Genomic DNA, 17,165 nt, shown 5'->3' on the forward strand with positions numbered 1-17,165 from the left:
GATCTGACTGTAGTCACGTTTCCCTGTCAAATCTAAAGACTACTGGTGCATTCAAATGGCCAGAGCTCTTAGGAGGCTCAAAAAGTTATCATAAAATCCAAACAAACAAACAAAAAAACCCTAATTATTCCTGTGCTTCTGTTTGCATGAGAATCAACATACCCCTCTTATTTGAAGAGTTTTTGAATTCTAGGTATCACCTCTTGTTTTATAAGTGGTAATATGATTGCAATATTAATAAAATCCACTGGAGATTGGGAGGTCTATGGTAAGAAGCTAAGTCCTTGAGGTCAGAAAATGGCAAACAGAAGTCACTTAAACTATTTGGACCTCAGTTTCCTGAGGAATAATATTAACTGCATTTCATGGGATTTAAGAAAGCACTTTATTACCTTAAAATTCTATAGAAATGTAAATTATTATTATTATTTGTATTTCTGTGAATTAACAAAGACCTTAAATAAGAGAGTTTGCAAGGGTTTAATTGGTACAGAAGAAGTGATCAAGCTCTCCTGTTGCTAGGTGACATTATGTAGCAACAGCTTCAAAACTAAGGGACAGATGCGTCATTGCTATGTTTCTTTTATGTCTGGTGAGGGTTAGTGACATCTCAAAAGTGGACAAAACATATAATGGGCTTAGAGGTCTTTTTTAAGCTATGTGCAAATCTATAACCAGTGACTGAACCATAAGTCTCTAAGGATGGCAGGGCTGGTGGGGAAAATAAATTAAAAACATGGGCAAGTTTATGGGTTAACTGCAAAGTTTTGTTTGTGAGAAACTTTATAGCTGGTTTTCTGTTACACAACCATTATACTTGTTATTAATAATAAATGTTCCGTTAAATGTACACTTGTGTGGAAATAACTTTAGCTATAATAAACATCAAATGTGTGGTGATTGATTGTGTGACAAATATTTAATGACACGTTTTGATTCTATTTTCGAGATGAAATGTTTGCTTTTCAAATCAGTGCAGTCAGTGAACCTTGCTGGGGCTTGTAAAAATATACCCAATTCTTTGCAGATATATTTTCCCTTTTTTTTCCCCTAGGTATATACATCAACTGTTAGTGAGTGGGCACCCAGGAGGAATAGCGAAACTGATACTGGCAAGCAACTGGAGAATTCACTTCAAATTTAGCACCAGGGTTTTGACTAGAGTGCCTTCGGGGTCAGATGTCATCATATTAAACCAAAGCCCCCAGTTTTAATTTTCCAATTTGGAGAAAGATAGATTTCCTGGTCAAAATGAAACATTGTCTACTCGAGTCTAATTCTTACTCTGTGTAAACTACTCAGCCAGAATAAATTGTACACATCAGGAAATGGCCTTGACCCTTTGAGTCCTTAAGGCACAATTTAGATCTGAGAAACAAGTCATATATCATCAGTAGCAACAAACACTTATTGAGTGTTTACTCTGTTAGGGCCCTTTTCTTGGTACTGGGGACACACAGAGAAATAGTCACAGCTCCTTCTCTTGGGGAGCCCAAAGTCTGGTTAGGGAGATAGACAAGATGTGTAAACAAAATGATTAACACAATTAATTAAAAGTAGCAGAGGCTGAATGATACAGACAGCTAGAGCTATAGGATTTCAAATTAGGGAGAGATCCTAGGATTGGGATCTCCCTTTCGGGACCCAATCATTAAACATTCATCAGCACACACACATATGTACATGCATACACACACTTATGACATTTTAAAGTTTAATCTGCATTAATATTTTTCTCCATCACTTCCTTAAGTCTAGGAAATCAACAGAAAAGTAAATAAAGCCATGATTTGTAACATTTTTCAATTTCCAAGAAAAATTCACAGAGAAGATTTAACAATTGGCCCACCAGAGCTGACACCCTCATACTTCTGGAAGGGATTCCTGAATGCAGTCTATTAACAGACTAAGAGAATCATGAAAGAAAAATAGGAATTTAATTAGTAGCTCAGAGGGGAAAGTATCAGAGGTACAGACACTGTATAGGAGGCTCATATTATAGTACAAGTAAAATAGGAATAGAAAAGAGGGGTGATGTGAAAGATATATAAAGGGAAGGATTTGGCAAAAGTCCAATAGATGTGAGGATAGAGGGTAGTAATAGCTAACATTAATATAGCACTTAGTATGTGCCAGGCGATGTGCTAAGCACTTTGCAATTATTATTTCATTTGATCCTCAAAATAATTCTGGGACATAGGTGCTATTATTATCCTCACCTCACAGATGAGAAAACTTAAGCAGAGGTTAAGTGACTTGCCCAGGGTCATACAGCTACTATTTGTCTTAGGCCAACATTTGAATTCAGGTCTTTCAAACTCTAAGCCCTATATTCTATTCACTGTACCAAATAGTTACCCCAGAAAGATATTGATCCAAGTTACTGATCCTGGGTAAAAATGGTTCCGTATATGAACTTAAGACATGTAAGAGACCTAGAGACATAATTTTTGGAAGAGATCTTTATATAGAATTAATAGTTGGAATCATGCAAGTCAATAGGCTTATCTTATAGTACTTACCTTGAGACCTTTCAAATATATGCCTACTATTCTCATAGACATATAGCAGCCTCAGAAGAACACCAGGCAGCCTAAGGTGACAATGGGCAATGAGATATTTTTGGTTACCTTCACTATATCTTTAATATATAGGAGCCAAAAAATATATCTGTTTTTTACTGCACCCCACTTCATACAGGGAGACTGGCAAATGGAAATGGTTGTGTAACTATAAATTGACAGTACAATTTTTTAATACATTAAATTTTCCCAGGCCATATCCATTCTCCAGATATATAGATTGGTACATTTGGTGTCTAATATACATGGAAATGACTTATGTATGTCCAACAAAGGGCGTATGTATAGACAATTTTCTCAGAGCTTCCCATAAGTCTTAAAAGGTCTTTTGGATATTGGATTCAATATTCCATACTTCATCTTAGCCTTCACTCACTAGAAAACTCTGCTATCTAGATACTGACATTACAACGTATTTAGTCCTTATGTTATAGTACAATCAAAACAGTTTAATCAAGGGGTGGATAGGTGACATAGTAGTTAGAGCACTGGGATGGAGTCAGGAAGACATTCATTAGCTATGTTACCCTTGGCAAGATATTTAACCTCTATTTGTTTCAGTTTCCACATCTGTAAAATGGGTATGATAATAGCACCTACCTCTTAGGATTGTGGTGAAAATCAAAGAAGATATTTATAAATCTCTTAGCATGAGACCTGGCACATAGTAGGTGCTATATAAATGTTGGTGATGATGACTATGATGAAAACACCAAAAATTATACAGTACAAAGCTAACAAACCCAGCCATTATCTCAAGCAATATCTTTACACACATCTAACTCAGCTCACAGGCAACTACGGTTATGAGTTCTTTGCCTATGTAACCCAGAATTTCCCATTACATAGGACTGTGAGATAGAAGAAAGATTAAAAGTGTATGTGAGACTTGGAAGAGATGAACACAAAGGTGTTACATCCATCTTTTGTCTCCATACCTTTGTACAAGTTGGCCCCCACACCTAGAATGCACTCCCTCTTCACCTTCTCTTAGAATCTCCAACTTTGTAGAAAGTTCCATTTAGTCATTTCCTACTGAGGCTTTTCCTAATCCATCCATCCTCCAGTGGCTAGGATTTCTCTTATATTATTTTGAATGTACTTATATGTATACATATTGCTTCCCCCAATAGAATGCAAGCCCACTGAAGGCAAGAATTTAAAAAAAATGTTTTTGTATCCTCAGTGCCTAGCATAATGCCTTGTAAATATTAAGGGCTTGATAAATGTTTACTGATCGATTGTGCCTTCACGTGTGGATTATAATGGTATTCCCCTTAGAGTATGCTAAGAAAATTCAAGAATGATGTTAGGTTACTTTGTAGATTACTGAGAGAGAAATGGAATTCTATTGTCAGAGATGGGTCTTATTTCAAATGTAGTGCCCTATTCAACCACAGGAATAGCATTCATGCTTGGACAAGGATAATACTTCAGGTACCTGCTTTGCAGAGGAAGCAATGAATCTCCCTCATTATTGGTGAACAATAGTTAGCATAAGACTGACCACAAACAGAAGCCTATAGCAACTAACTTTTCTTTCTCCCCAGTGTTTATCTAGAAACTCCTGCTGCCATATGCTTATCTAGTTAGAACCCGCTCTGGCCCTGTATAATCATTTGAAAGTCCCATTACAAAGAACCCTCTCTGTCCCAATCCTGCTTGCAAAACACACATCTGATCCTTGCATCTGACATTAGCACCATCATAATCTTAATATGGCTTTGGTTGAAACTATCTTGTCATTGGAATCACAGCTGGCTAAGGTCCATGATCCAAATGTCTTGGCAGGCTGTCCTATGGAAAGGCTCATGCCTGTTGTGCCTCTGAATTGTTTTCATCTTAAGACAATGAACTGAAATTTCTGATCAATGATTATTATCCAAGATGCATTTGTCAATGAGTAGACTCAACCAAGAAATCTTAAACGAAACAAAACCATAAACTCTATCTTTAACATAATCACTCAAAATGAGTTCTTCTAATCAAGAAATATAGCAAGAAGGGGTAAAAATTTTAAAAAATATTCTTAAATTGTATTTAAAGGATAAAATATTATACAATCTTTCCCCCATTAGAGTTATCAAAGTTAGCAGACACAAAATATAACAATAAAAAACAGTGACCAAACTTGTAACTGAGATTTAAAAACCATACAAATGAAAATCCTATCACCATCAATAGTAATGAACAAAATACCCTAGAATGAGTTACTTTCTCTTTGTTTTTTTTTCCATTCCTATATTGTGTATACTGTGCATCAAGAAAGGTTTGTAGCTTCACAATAGAATGTATAGGAGTGTGTATGCACAAGGGATTGCATGTTCATCCCTTATGTAGAAGGCTCACATTTCCAGGCCCATCTGCTTTCACTTACAAATAGAAAAAAACTTTCTCAATTTGGGCAAAACTTTCTCACTTTGGACCATTCCCCCTATAATCTCATTAAAATGCAAGCTCTTTTCAAGTTAGAATTGTTCCTTTCTTAGTTTGTGTATCCCCAGCATCTACCACCATATTCAAACAGTAGTAGCTGCTTAATAAATATTTATCAATTGTTTGATTGATTACTAATCTCTTCTGATTGCCTTTGTGAACTCACAGTAGCTCAATTCAATTAATCAAATATTTATTAAGTATTTCCTGAGTACATGAGAGTGGCAGGGACTGACAATTGAAAAAAAAAAAGAATAGAATAGAAAACCCCAGACCTGCTTTCAAAGGACATGCCTCATACTAAAGCAAACTCAAAGCTTAGGTTAGGTTTTCCATAGAGCCTGATCTCCTGGTGGCACAAAGCATTGGTGATGTTAGTCAGGGAAGGGTGAAATGGCAGTTGGTTGCTGTTACTTATGGAAGCCAGGCATATGTGATTGGGAACACCGATTCATATTCAAAGCCTCCCCAGTACCAACTAGTCTTTACAGCTTTCACAGAGGGCCAAGTCTGCTATGTTTTACTCCAAGTTGTTTTAGGTAGTTTTTTTAAATTTATGGAATCAAACAAGCCTTTCCATAACATAGTATAATAAAAAAGATGATTGAATATGAACTAATCTACTATGTACTACCTGGTATTCCTTTTAAATATACAACAAAGTTATATAAATTCCTTTTATTTCCTTAGAAAACAAAAAATTGCAAGATAATTTGGTAGGTACTCAGATACTTGTTGATTTGATGACACTTGGAAAAGTTCCCCCAACATTATAGCTTCTTACATCAAATGACTGGGTACTTGTTTGGGACTTGTCTATACTATTCGTTTTTGTTCAGTTGTTTTATCATATAAATGATTCAACACATTGGCCATTCTTTCTGCTTGACAAATGGAAAAAGACTATGTTTCTCAAAACCTCAGGATTAGACAATAGTTGATTAGGTAATTCAGATAATCCTAAAACTAAAGAGGAAGTGTGTGGCCAATCTGATTTTCCTGCCAGGCCCAAATCAGTCATTAAGATAACAAAAAGACATAAAAATCCATTTGACTGAAAAATGATCAGCTCTGTGGCCACATATAGATAATATCTGAAAATGGGAAGAATGAATGGCTTGCTCAAGGCCACAGAGATAGTATCATCAGCACTAGTGATGCTAGCAATTTCTCAGGGTTAGTGCAAGTATCTGTCCCTGCCCTATTCCTTCTTGTTACACTTTATGAATCGTGAAGGAATTCTTCCTGATAGAATCAATCAATAATAAATATACATTTATTAAGAGCTTATTATGTATCAAGCACTATATTATACTGAGGCTGCAAAGAAAATTAGAAAAAAAATACAGTTCCTCTTCTCAAGTATATCATTTTCTAATTGGGGAGACAAGATGCTCATAACTAGGTAAATATAAAATATATATAGATAATAGAGATATATTTATATCTTTTTGTATGTAGACTATGTATGTATACAGACTATATAAATGGATAGATTTCTGTGTATATTTACATATGCATATGTTACATATGAATTATATGTGTGTTATACTTACACACATGCATGCACATGCACACACAATGTGCATAGTATAAATGGGAGATAATCCCAAAGGAAAGGCATTAGCAGTGGGATAACTAGAGAAAAGGCATGAAATTAAGAGATGGAGTTTCATATGCAAGGAACTGGAAGAAGACCAGTGTTGCTGAATAGTAAAGTAGAATACTGGAAAGGTTGAAAGGGATCCAATTGTAAAGGACTTTAAAAGCAAAACAGAGGATAGAAATTTGTACTTGATTCTGGAGGTAACAGAAAGTCAATGGAATTTATTGTATAGGAGAGACATGATAAGGTTTGCACAATAGCATGTGAAAGGTCTGTATGGTAAAAGCTTTGGTTTTTCCTGTAGCAATGTATGACTGTGTGAGTTGAACTATAAAGAAAGCTGAGCTTTATAGAATCAATGTTTTCAAATTGTGTTTCTAGAGAAGATGTTTGAGAATCCTTTGGACAGCAATGAGGTAAAAAATCAGTCAATAGTTAAATTGATTCATTCTGTTTATTGGAAGATTATTTAATCTTAAAGCTGAAGCTTAAATATTTTGGCCATGTAATGAGAAGATGGAACTCATTTGTAAAACCCTGATGTTGGGAAACATTGAAGATTGAAGTCAAAAGGAAAAAAGGGACAGCAGAGAATGAGATGGATAAATAGTATCATGGAAAAAAAAATGAACAAGAAGTTGGAAAGACTTTGAGATACAGTGGAAGATAAAAAAGCCTGACATGCTATTATGATCCATGGGATCACAGAGTTGGACATAACTAAATGACTGAATAACAACCACAAATCTGAGTGGAGGATGCACTGAAATGTGGACAAAATTATCAGAAAGCTATTTCAGTAGTTCAAGTGTGAAGTGATGGTAGCCTGCACCAAGATGGTATACGTGTGAGTGGAAGGAATGGGACATGTAGAAGAAAGATTTATGAAGGGGAAAATGGCAAGCATTTGCATCAGATTCATTATATGGAATGAGGATGAGGAAAGAGTTGAGAATTTTATCTAGTTTGTGAACCTGAGTGACCAGGAGCATAGTGGTATCCTATATAGAAATAGCCAAGTTGGAAAGGGGAAAGACAATGCAGGTGGTGGGGTCTGGGACAAGAAGATAATAGGTTCTGTTCTGAACATGTTAAGTTTTAGTTTAAGTTTGACTTCCAAAGTCAGCTTTATTATCTGTGAAGAAGTTTTCCTGATGGAATTGGAAGGATAATCCTGCTATATGACTGGTAGAAGATTACAAAAGTTTTATTATTTATTTTTAATTTAAAAATATTAAATGGAAAATTAATTAGCAAAGTCTAGATTTCATATGAGAACACGTGTCTTGCTATAGGCAAACCATGGCATCATGGCTCACTTGGTGGCATCTTAGCCTAATTGTAGAAAAAGTATTTAAAGTTAAATAGATCACTTCTTAATGATTGAAACTGGTAAAATTAAACACATAAAGTGATAGACATATTAAGGTGATTAAATGGCTTCTCCTAGAGACAAGCCAAAATGAAAGACGGTGGAACCAAGTTCTACCAAGGACTTTGACATTTGGTAAATATATAATAACGTTTCCAGGCCACAGGTTATTCAAGATGGGTAACATACCTTCTGAGTTTCCATTTAGCAGCTATAGTTTTAAAGGTTAGGGATCTAGGAAAAAGTTATTTTTATAATTTTCAAGGTCTTTGGAGCAATGTGTTGTTGTTGTGTAGTCATTTAACTGTGTCCGACTCTTTGTGACCTCATGGACCTTACTGGCCATGTGGTTTGCTGGACAAAGATGCTGGAGTGGTTTGTTGTTTCTTTCTCCAGTCGATTAAGGCAGACAGAGATTAAGTAACTTGCTCGGGGTTCCACAGTTAGATTGGAACTCAGGTGTTTCTGATTCCAAGCCCAATGCTCTATGCACTAAACCACTGTTACCCCCTTGGGTGTATAGAATCCTAAAACTATAGTTTGCAAGCCCCCAACAATGAGCTTACATTGGTAATGAAGGACACTCATATGGAACAGATGTCAAGGCAACTAATACCATTAATATTTCTGGGAACATAATCTTTTTCACTTTGTGGTGTCTTCATGGTACTCCCCATTGGGTGCAACATTCCTGCTGTTTCTGCTTCTCTTGACAGCTTTACACCTGAGTAACAAGATTAACTTCTTCTGTGTTTTTCTTCTCTCCTTCCCAGGCTTCACCTTAACTGACTGTGTCTCGCAAACACCCCCCTCCCCCCATGCCAAATCCCCAGACAGTTCCTGGTTCAAATATTACTTCTGTCATATTAGGAAAATTACTTAACCTCCTTAGGTTTTCAAATGAGGGGGTTGGATTAGATGGCCTCCAAAGTGTCTTCTAACACTAAATCTATGACTTCCCCAAAAACTCTCTCCCTAACAATTCTGTTTTATAGGAGGGAATTTTTTTCCAACCTTGCATGATGATTTCAAAGGCTACCTACCCTCTTGGATATTATAAATGGAAGCTTTAGGTTTAATTTGAAGATTAAAGAAACCATTGACCAGGAACCAAACAAAGGCAGATGTGCTATGAATCCAGAATATAATGGAACCTTTATTGAATCTTTCCATAAAGTTGAAAGTCCTCAAAAAACCATCCCTTAAGGCAATAGAAATAAGCATCTGACCAAAGATGGATCATTGTAGTTATATCTGTGGTGACAGTAGCCTAAAAGTTCACCAAGTACAACTGTTTACTTCTACAGCCAATGCAAGTTAGATAGACAGTGGATTGAAGTTTACTTATGGTTGGAAAAAGGCAGTATGGAACAAAGGAAACATACCAGTTTTGCTCTACTGTTTGCTGTACACTAGCATGGTCATTGTGGTCTTGGACAAATCACACTGTTTCTCTATCCTTCATTTATTTTTTTGCTTTTTGGAGGGCAATTGGGGTTAAGTGACTTGCCCAAAGTCACACAGCTAGTAAGTGTGTCAAACATCTGAGGCCAGATTTGAACTCAGGTCCTTCTGATTACAGGGCTGGCACTCAATTCACTGTGCCACCTAGCTGCCCCTCTATCCTTCATTTTACTCATGATAAATATTATAAATTTAACTATATGGTTAAGTTTCAAGAACCTTTGTTTCCTCATCTGTAAATTGAGACTCCACTACCCAAGGGAATTACAGGGGAAGTTTTATAACCTTCAGAATGTTAGATAGATAGATAGATAGATAGATAGATAGATAGATAGATAGATAGATAGATAGATAGATAGATAGATAGATAGAGATAGAGAGATAGAGAGATGGAGAGATGGAGAGATGGAGAGATAGAGAGATAGATGATAGAGAGATAGAGAGATAGATAGATTTAAATTGGTGATGATGATAATGATGATGATGATGATTTATTGTCATTAGTGGAGGTCAGAGTAGGCTTAATGTAAGGGGAAGATCCTAAAAAAAAATTAGACTCATCTCTAAGTTGAATGGCTTACTTTTACTGATGATGAATTTTCCATCATTGGAAGTCTTCAAACAGTAGCCAGATAATCATTTATTGGATATGTTATAATAGGGATTCCTTTCATCTTTGATTTGGACTAGATGACTGCTGTGGTCCCTTTCAACTCTCAAATTGTGATTCTGTGATAAAGGGCTAGAGATAGGAAAACTGTGTTCAGGTGCCATTTCAAACGTAAAGACTGTGACAATTCACTTAAACTTTAAGTGTTCCCATGCAACCCTATAAGACTATAAGTTGCAGAGTAGGTGCTAATCTGCATTTGTAAAGGGAATTTTCTTGTCAAAAATTCATGATACCAATGAAATTTCAAGTCTGCTCTCCCTACCCCCTCAAAATTCTATGACTATTTGATGTTGAAATAAAATAATATTTTGAATATTGTCAAAAGACAGTGAAGAATAAGATTTCATTGAGAGCCTGAACATAGCTGAAGAAATATCTGTGTCAGCTTTTAATTCATAATTTCATTTAGCTTCAAAATAGGTATGTGGAAAGGTAAAATAAAATAGGTATCTAGGAAACCACACACCTGTAGATTGTTCACTTTAATAAGATATTGAAAAAAATAAATTAAGCTTTTATTAAAGAATCAGTCAAGAATCCATCCAACAACTTATTAAGCAGTTGTTGTCAACTTCATGTCAAGCGTTGTTCTCGGGTATGTCATAACCTATATCCCCAAATGACTCCTCCTATAACACAACCCAGATATTTTATTTAAAAATAGGTTTTGTTTCACCAAGAAAAGGTAAACTATGTGCCATATACTATTGTCTTCTTACAAAGATAGAAAAGTGTGTCATATAATCACAGACTCTGTCTCAGAGTTGGAAGTACCTTAGAGTTTGTCCATCTAGTCACAAATCAATGGATGCATCCTTTCCGCAAACACCATCCTTTACAAGTATTCCTATGACCTCTGCGCAAATATTTCTATGGCTGCAGGATTTATTTCTTAAACTGTTTGTTCCATTTTTTTTTAAGTCAATGATTTTTTTTTTTTTTTAAGCAATTGGGGTTAAGTAACTTCCTCAAGGTTACAGGGCCAGTTATTTCTGGGTGTGGTGCTGAGTATCTGAGCCCAGATTTGATCCAGGTCATCCCAACACTGGAGCCAGTGCTCTTACTCACTGAGCCACCTGGCTGCCCCTAAGCAATTGGGGTTAAGTAACTTGCTCAAGATTACACGGCCAGGTGTTTCTGGGTGGGTGCTAAGTGTCTGAGCCCGGGATTTGATCTCCAGGTCATCCTGACACTGGAGCCGGTGCTCTTACTCTCTGTGCTACCTGGCCACCCCTAAAGTCAATGATTCTTATAAAAATATATTGAAACAAAATTAGTAGAAGCTTAAATGTTTAACTTCAGTTAACCAGAAAATTAAAATTATTATCCAAAATACCTCATTCTCTTGATTATGATGATATCACACTACCACAGTCAAGTTCTATCAGTCTTCTTGTTCAGTTCCTTCGCCACTTTCTTGAGGAAGCCCAAAACAGCTGTGTTTACTCCAGGAGAGGGAGAATTAGCTAGTTTGCTTTTTTATTATTTATCATTTAAAATTCACTAAGGTACAGTTTCTGCCAAAAGAGCAAAAACAATTCTGGCAGAAAGTACTTTTAGCAAAATAAAGTATCTGATAGAAAAAAAATTGAAAGGAAAAATAATCTGAAAAATAAATGATTTGGAACTATATTAAAAATGCTGTCTGAGATGTGAGGAATAATGAGAAATGAAGGCAGCTTGTGCTAGGATCAGAGAACTCACCCTTTGCATGAGACAGAGGATGTATCAGAATAATTGTGGCTATTTGAGAGATGGTACTGATGGTATCAATTTGAAGACATTGTGTTCCATTATTTGTATGATAAGAACCTTAAGTATGGTAATTTAATAAAATATGGCAGAAGCAAATCATAATTTTAATAAGATGATTCAGGAGAATAGGGAATGATGTTTGGAACAGGATCGCAGAATAAGCTTTAGAGTACCCCATGGAATATAGGGTGAGGGTCTAGATTTGGCACAAAGTAGGCCCACTATTTGCTCTGAGATCAGGAGAAAAAAGAGGGTAAATGAGGAGGTAGCGTAATGACAGGGTAGAAAAGAAAAAAGTTGAGGAAACTTACTTGAGATGATCAGTATCAGGAGTTAGAGGAGAGGATATCTGCTGAGAATGAGGCAGTTAGGAAGTAAGGTTTGGTCTTGAGGAAGGTGGATCTTTTGGGAACTTTCACTCTGGGAGCAGGAAACATCATATGGAATACCTGTATGGCACAGGATCTGTTACTTTATAGTGCTTTTCTCTAGATACTGCTCTCCAGAGCCATAATTAGCAATTTTGGCACTTGGGGCATGATTCAGGAAATGTACCCTGCAAAAGCAGCATAAAATTTGTCCTCAGATCAACTCTATACAGGCAAATTTTTGTGAGGTTCTTTGGTTTCTGTTTTGTTTCCTTTCCAGTAGGGAGAAAGGCCCCAGGACACCATCCCATAGGGAGGAGACATAGATTGCAGAGTTTTAGATACCTCAAAGCTGTTTACAAGGAAGTTACTAAGGTTGGGAATAGGATGGAGATTGCCTGGGGAAGAGTCCACAGAGGCAGTATGTGGGGAAGTAGCAAGAAATGGGGGGGCAGGGGAGGCGGAGAAAACTAGCCACAGGAGAGAAAAGCCAGAAAATGAGCCAATTTATAGTTTCTGTTTTAACTAATTAATTTTATGAAGTAGGCTTTAAATTCAATTGTTTCTACATTGCATAAGCATTGCCTTGGTGATCTGAATTTCAGTGCCTTGGAGCAAAACCCTACACTTTCTGCCCTAGTTTATCTCTGGTGTTCTTGTTTTCAAATTCAGTTTTGCATTCTGATCACTCTTTCTAATGCATTATTTATTCCACTCTTTCAAGAACCTCCCATGGTGCTTTGGTGAACCTTCGATAGTACTTTCTTGACTGTAGGATGAAGTCTGAGTTACTTATAATGCAATTTAACACCCTCCTCATTCTGGTTCTAGTCTTCCTTTATAGTATTCTGCTATACTGTATCTGTCCTATACCACCCTATACTAGATACAAACATAGAACTCCAGAATTCAAACAAATAAGAGATCTCACTGACCACAAATCATACTTGAAAAAAAAGAATCCTAACTATAATGGGCTCAACAGGTAGACTGCGGCCTTTGTCTAATAACCTGAAATGAAGGAGATCCCACCGCTACCTCAAGTAACCCCTTTTCCCTGGATATGTCATTCCCCTAGTTTACTGTGTCTGAAATGTCCTTCCTCTGTTAGCTAAAATGATGCCCATCCTTAGATGCTCTCAGCTCAAGTACTACTTCTAACATTATGCCTTTGCTGTTTCCTTGTCACTTTGCTCTTCTTGTATACATTTTACACTCTTCTTTACTATATGAAGATATATCATATCTGCCTATGAAAATATAACCTTATTGAAGATGAGGGTCAATTAGGTGATATAGCAGATAGAGCACTGGGTCTGGAGTCAAGAAGACCCAAGTTCAAATATGAACTCAGATACTTAAATAGCTGTGTGACTCTGGACAAGTCACTTAACTACTGTCTGCCTTAATTTCCTCAACTATAAAATGAGAATAATAGTAATACCACACAGGGATGTAAGGATCAAATATGATATTTGTAAAGTGTTTTGCAAACTTTAAAGCTCTTTGTAAATCCTAGCTATTGTAAGGAATGTGAACTACTTATCTCGTATACTTTAATAACTAATACAGTATCTTGCAATTAGTAAGTGGGGAGTATGTCTTTTTGAACATATTTAATTCTGCAAGGCATGAAGCAAAATGAAATGCTTAGATGTGTGACCATGTAATAGAGAAGAGAAACCTCATTAGTGGATTATAATACCTAAGTGAAAAAAAATGATTTTAAATACACACACACACACACACACATATATATATATATAATTTATACACACATACATATTTTGAATATTTTTCAAATATATACACATATATTATACCTATATAAACATGTATATCTATGTATTATATACATGCACATATTATATATAGAGAATTCTAGTATTTATTTATAGGTATCATGTTGTTTCTTTCAATAGATATCACTTCCTTGAGGGAAGTGACTGCTTCCTTTCTATGTTAGTGTCCCCATTACCTAGCTTTACACCTGGATCATAGTAGGTGCCTAAAAAGTACTTGTTGGTTGAATAATTAGCTTTGCACAATACTCAATAAGCCAATCTCTGACTCAGCCTCTCTGAAGAATAATCCACAGCTCAAACAAGTACTTTTGTCTTTTTTCTTTAGACTCTGGAAAACCCTAAGTATGAACTGATCATTGAAGCTCAGGACATGGCTGGTTTGGATGTTGGATTAACGGGCACAGCAACAGCTACTATCCTCATTGATGACAAAAATGATCACTCTCCAAAATTCACCAAGAAGGAGGTAAGCACTTAAAGATTATTGTTGCCATTGGAGTGGTTATGATGGTACCCAGTGACTAACATTCATTCATAAAACCTGAGAGTGGAAAAGAATGCTTAAGGACATCTTTTCTAACCACCTGGGCACAGATGGTAGAAGACGTTGCCTATGTAGTTGGAGAGTGCTTATAGAATTGCATAAAATTCTGTAGGAAGATAAATATTTCCTGAGTTTTTTGTTAACTTGAAAATATTTTAATGTAAAAGTGACACTTTCTTCATCTTATTGGAGTCATTTGTCACTATTACATGCTATTTAGCGTACAACAAAAGTATAAACATGGTGCAGTAGAAAGAACATTACACTTGTAGTCAAAAGATCTGATTTTGAATCCTGTCTCTGAGGCTTACTGCCTATTTGACTTGGAGCTAATCACTTCCCCTCTTTGGTCCTCAATTTCACATTCTTTTTTAAAAATTTATTTATTTTTAGTTCTCAACACTCATCTTTCCCCTACTCCCCACCCCAAAATAACAAGCCCACTGCATACCCCTTCCCCCAATCCATTCTCCCCTATATCCTTCCCCATTGTCCCCCTAACTTTCTAGCAGGGCAAGACAGACCTCTATACCCCAGTGCCCATACATCTTATTTTCTAGTTGCATGTAAGAAAGAAAATTTTTTTTAAACATTTGTTTTTAAAACTTTTGAGTGCCAGATTTTTCCTGTCCTTCCTCCTCACTGCCCCACTGGGAAGACAAGCAATTCAACATAAGTTGTACATGTGCAGTTACCTAAATCATTTCCATAGTTGTCATATTGTGAAAGACCAACTATATTTCCTCCATCCTATACCTCCCCCCCCTTATTCCATTTTCTCCTTTGACCCTATCCCTTTTAAAAAATGTTTGCTTCTACCTACCATCTTCCCTTTTATCATCCCCCCTCCTATCCCCTACCTCCTATTTTCCTGTAGGATAAGATACCCAATAGGGTGTGTATGTTATTCCTTCCTTAAGCCAAATTCAATGAGAATCAGGTTGTCCCATTCCCTTTGACCTTCCCACTCTTTCCCTCCATTGTAACAGGTTTTTTTCTGGCCTCTTTTATATGAGATAATTTACCCTAATCTGTCTTCTCCTTTCTCCTTCCCCTAATAAATTTCTCTCTTATCTCATAATTTTATTTTTAAATTATCATCCTTTCATATTCAACTCATCCTGTGCCCTCTGTCTATGTATACATGAACATACATATGTCTATACACATATATATTTATATACACATACACCCTCCTATGTATGTATACATATATACACATATATTCCCTTCAACTATCCTCATACTGAGAATAGTCTTATGAGTTACAATTATCATTTTTCCATGTAGGAATGTAAATAGTTCAACTTTAATAAGTTCCTTACGATTTCTTTTTCCTGTTTACCTTCTCATGCTTCTCTTGCTTCTTGTATTTGAAAGTCACATTTTCTGTTCAGCCCTTGTTTTTTCACCAAGAATGCTTGAAAATCCTCTATTTCATTGAATGACATATTTTCCCCTTTAGCATTATACTCAGTTTTTCTGGGTAGGTGATTCTTGGTTTTCCTCCTAGCTGCTTTGACCATGGGAATTTCATATTCTGAGCCCTTCTATACCTTAACATAGAAGCTGCTAGGTCTTTTGCTATCCTGATTGTGTTTCCACAATACTGAAAATTGTTTCTTCCTGACAGCTTGCAGTATTTTCTCCTTAACCTGGGATCTCTGGAATTTGGCTATCTGTGATATAATGCCAAGCAAAGGCAACTTCCCAAGGTTCAAAATACCAGCATAGGTGCTCTCCATTTCATTCAGTGAAAAATTAAGAACAGAGAAGATCAAAATATGACATCATTCAAAATACAGCATTTACTAAGTGTGATTCAATAATCTCCAAGTACTACCTGATTTAATCAAGTATTACCCCACCCCAGGACATTACATTCATTTAATCAATTACAAAGTCCCTGTTCTACATACTACTCCACCCCTAGGCTTTACCTTCATTTAGTCTATCACAAAGCCCCTGTTCTCAAATGGAGATTAGTTTCCAATCATAAGTAAAGTACATTCCTTTGTTCAATCACAGAGCACAAAAAGGTCAAAAGTTCCCCACCCCTGGGTCACAATTGAATCTACCCCAGAGTTCCAACAAGCTTAATCACAGCACCTAATACCCAAATGGAGGTCTTTTCTTCATCTTGACACAAGGCAAGTTCTCAGCAGTCTTTGTTCCTGGGGAGACAAAGCTTAGCAAGGCCACAAGATACATTGCCAGTCTCTTCATTAATTCATTCTCTCTCTGCAGAACAGCCCTAGGACCCCTGAAAACATTAGCAAAACCCTCTTCCAGGATTTCTGTAAATATACAACAAGAAAATCCTTCTTCAGGGCTTCTGAACCAACAGCAAGGTTCTAACACTTCTGAAACAACAGGACTGTCTTTCACCAGTGGACAAATCTGGCAAAACAACATCAAAACAGACAGACAAAGTACCAGCATAACAGCCATGTCTCCTCAGTCCTTGGCAGCTCTGGGTGGCAGGTCTCAAAAGTCCAGGGCAATTCAAAGTGGCCCTCAGCAATCCTCTCAGTCTCTCTCTGCTTCCAAAAGGGTGCTG

The 17,165-nt window shown here is 36.4% G+C and overlaps 1 protein-coding gene across 3 annotated transcripts in view; it reads left to right on the forward strand.

The window, feature by feature from the left end:
• The window catches only part of CDH13 (cadherin 13), a 1,699,366-nt gene that overhangs the window by 1,495,528 nt on the left and 186,673 nt on the right, over positions 1-17,165 (forward strand). For all 3 annotated transcript variants that reach the window (XM_069072248.1, XM_069072247.1, XM_069072246.1), the window contains one exon: positions 14,387-14,527. In XM_069072248.1, the coding sequence (XP_068928349.1) occupies positions 14,387-14,527 (141 nt within the window). The remainder of the gene's footprint in view (positions 1-14,386; positions 14,528-17,165) is intronic.

This window comes from Petaurus breviceps, unplaced genomic scaffold (assembly GCF_028583685.1).
Source record: "Petaurus breviceps papuanus isolate PSGF00001 unplaced genomic scaffold, PetGlider_PUasm1.0 90845, whole genome shotgun sequence".
Classification (NCBI taxonomy): domain Eukaryota; kingdom Metazoa; phylum Chordata; class Mammalia; order Diprotodontia; family Petauridae; genus Petaurus; species Petaurus breviceps.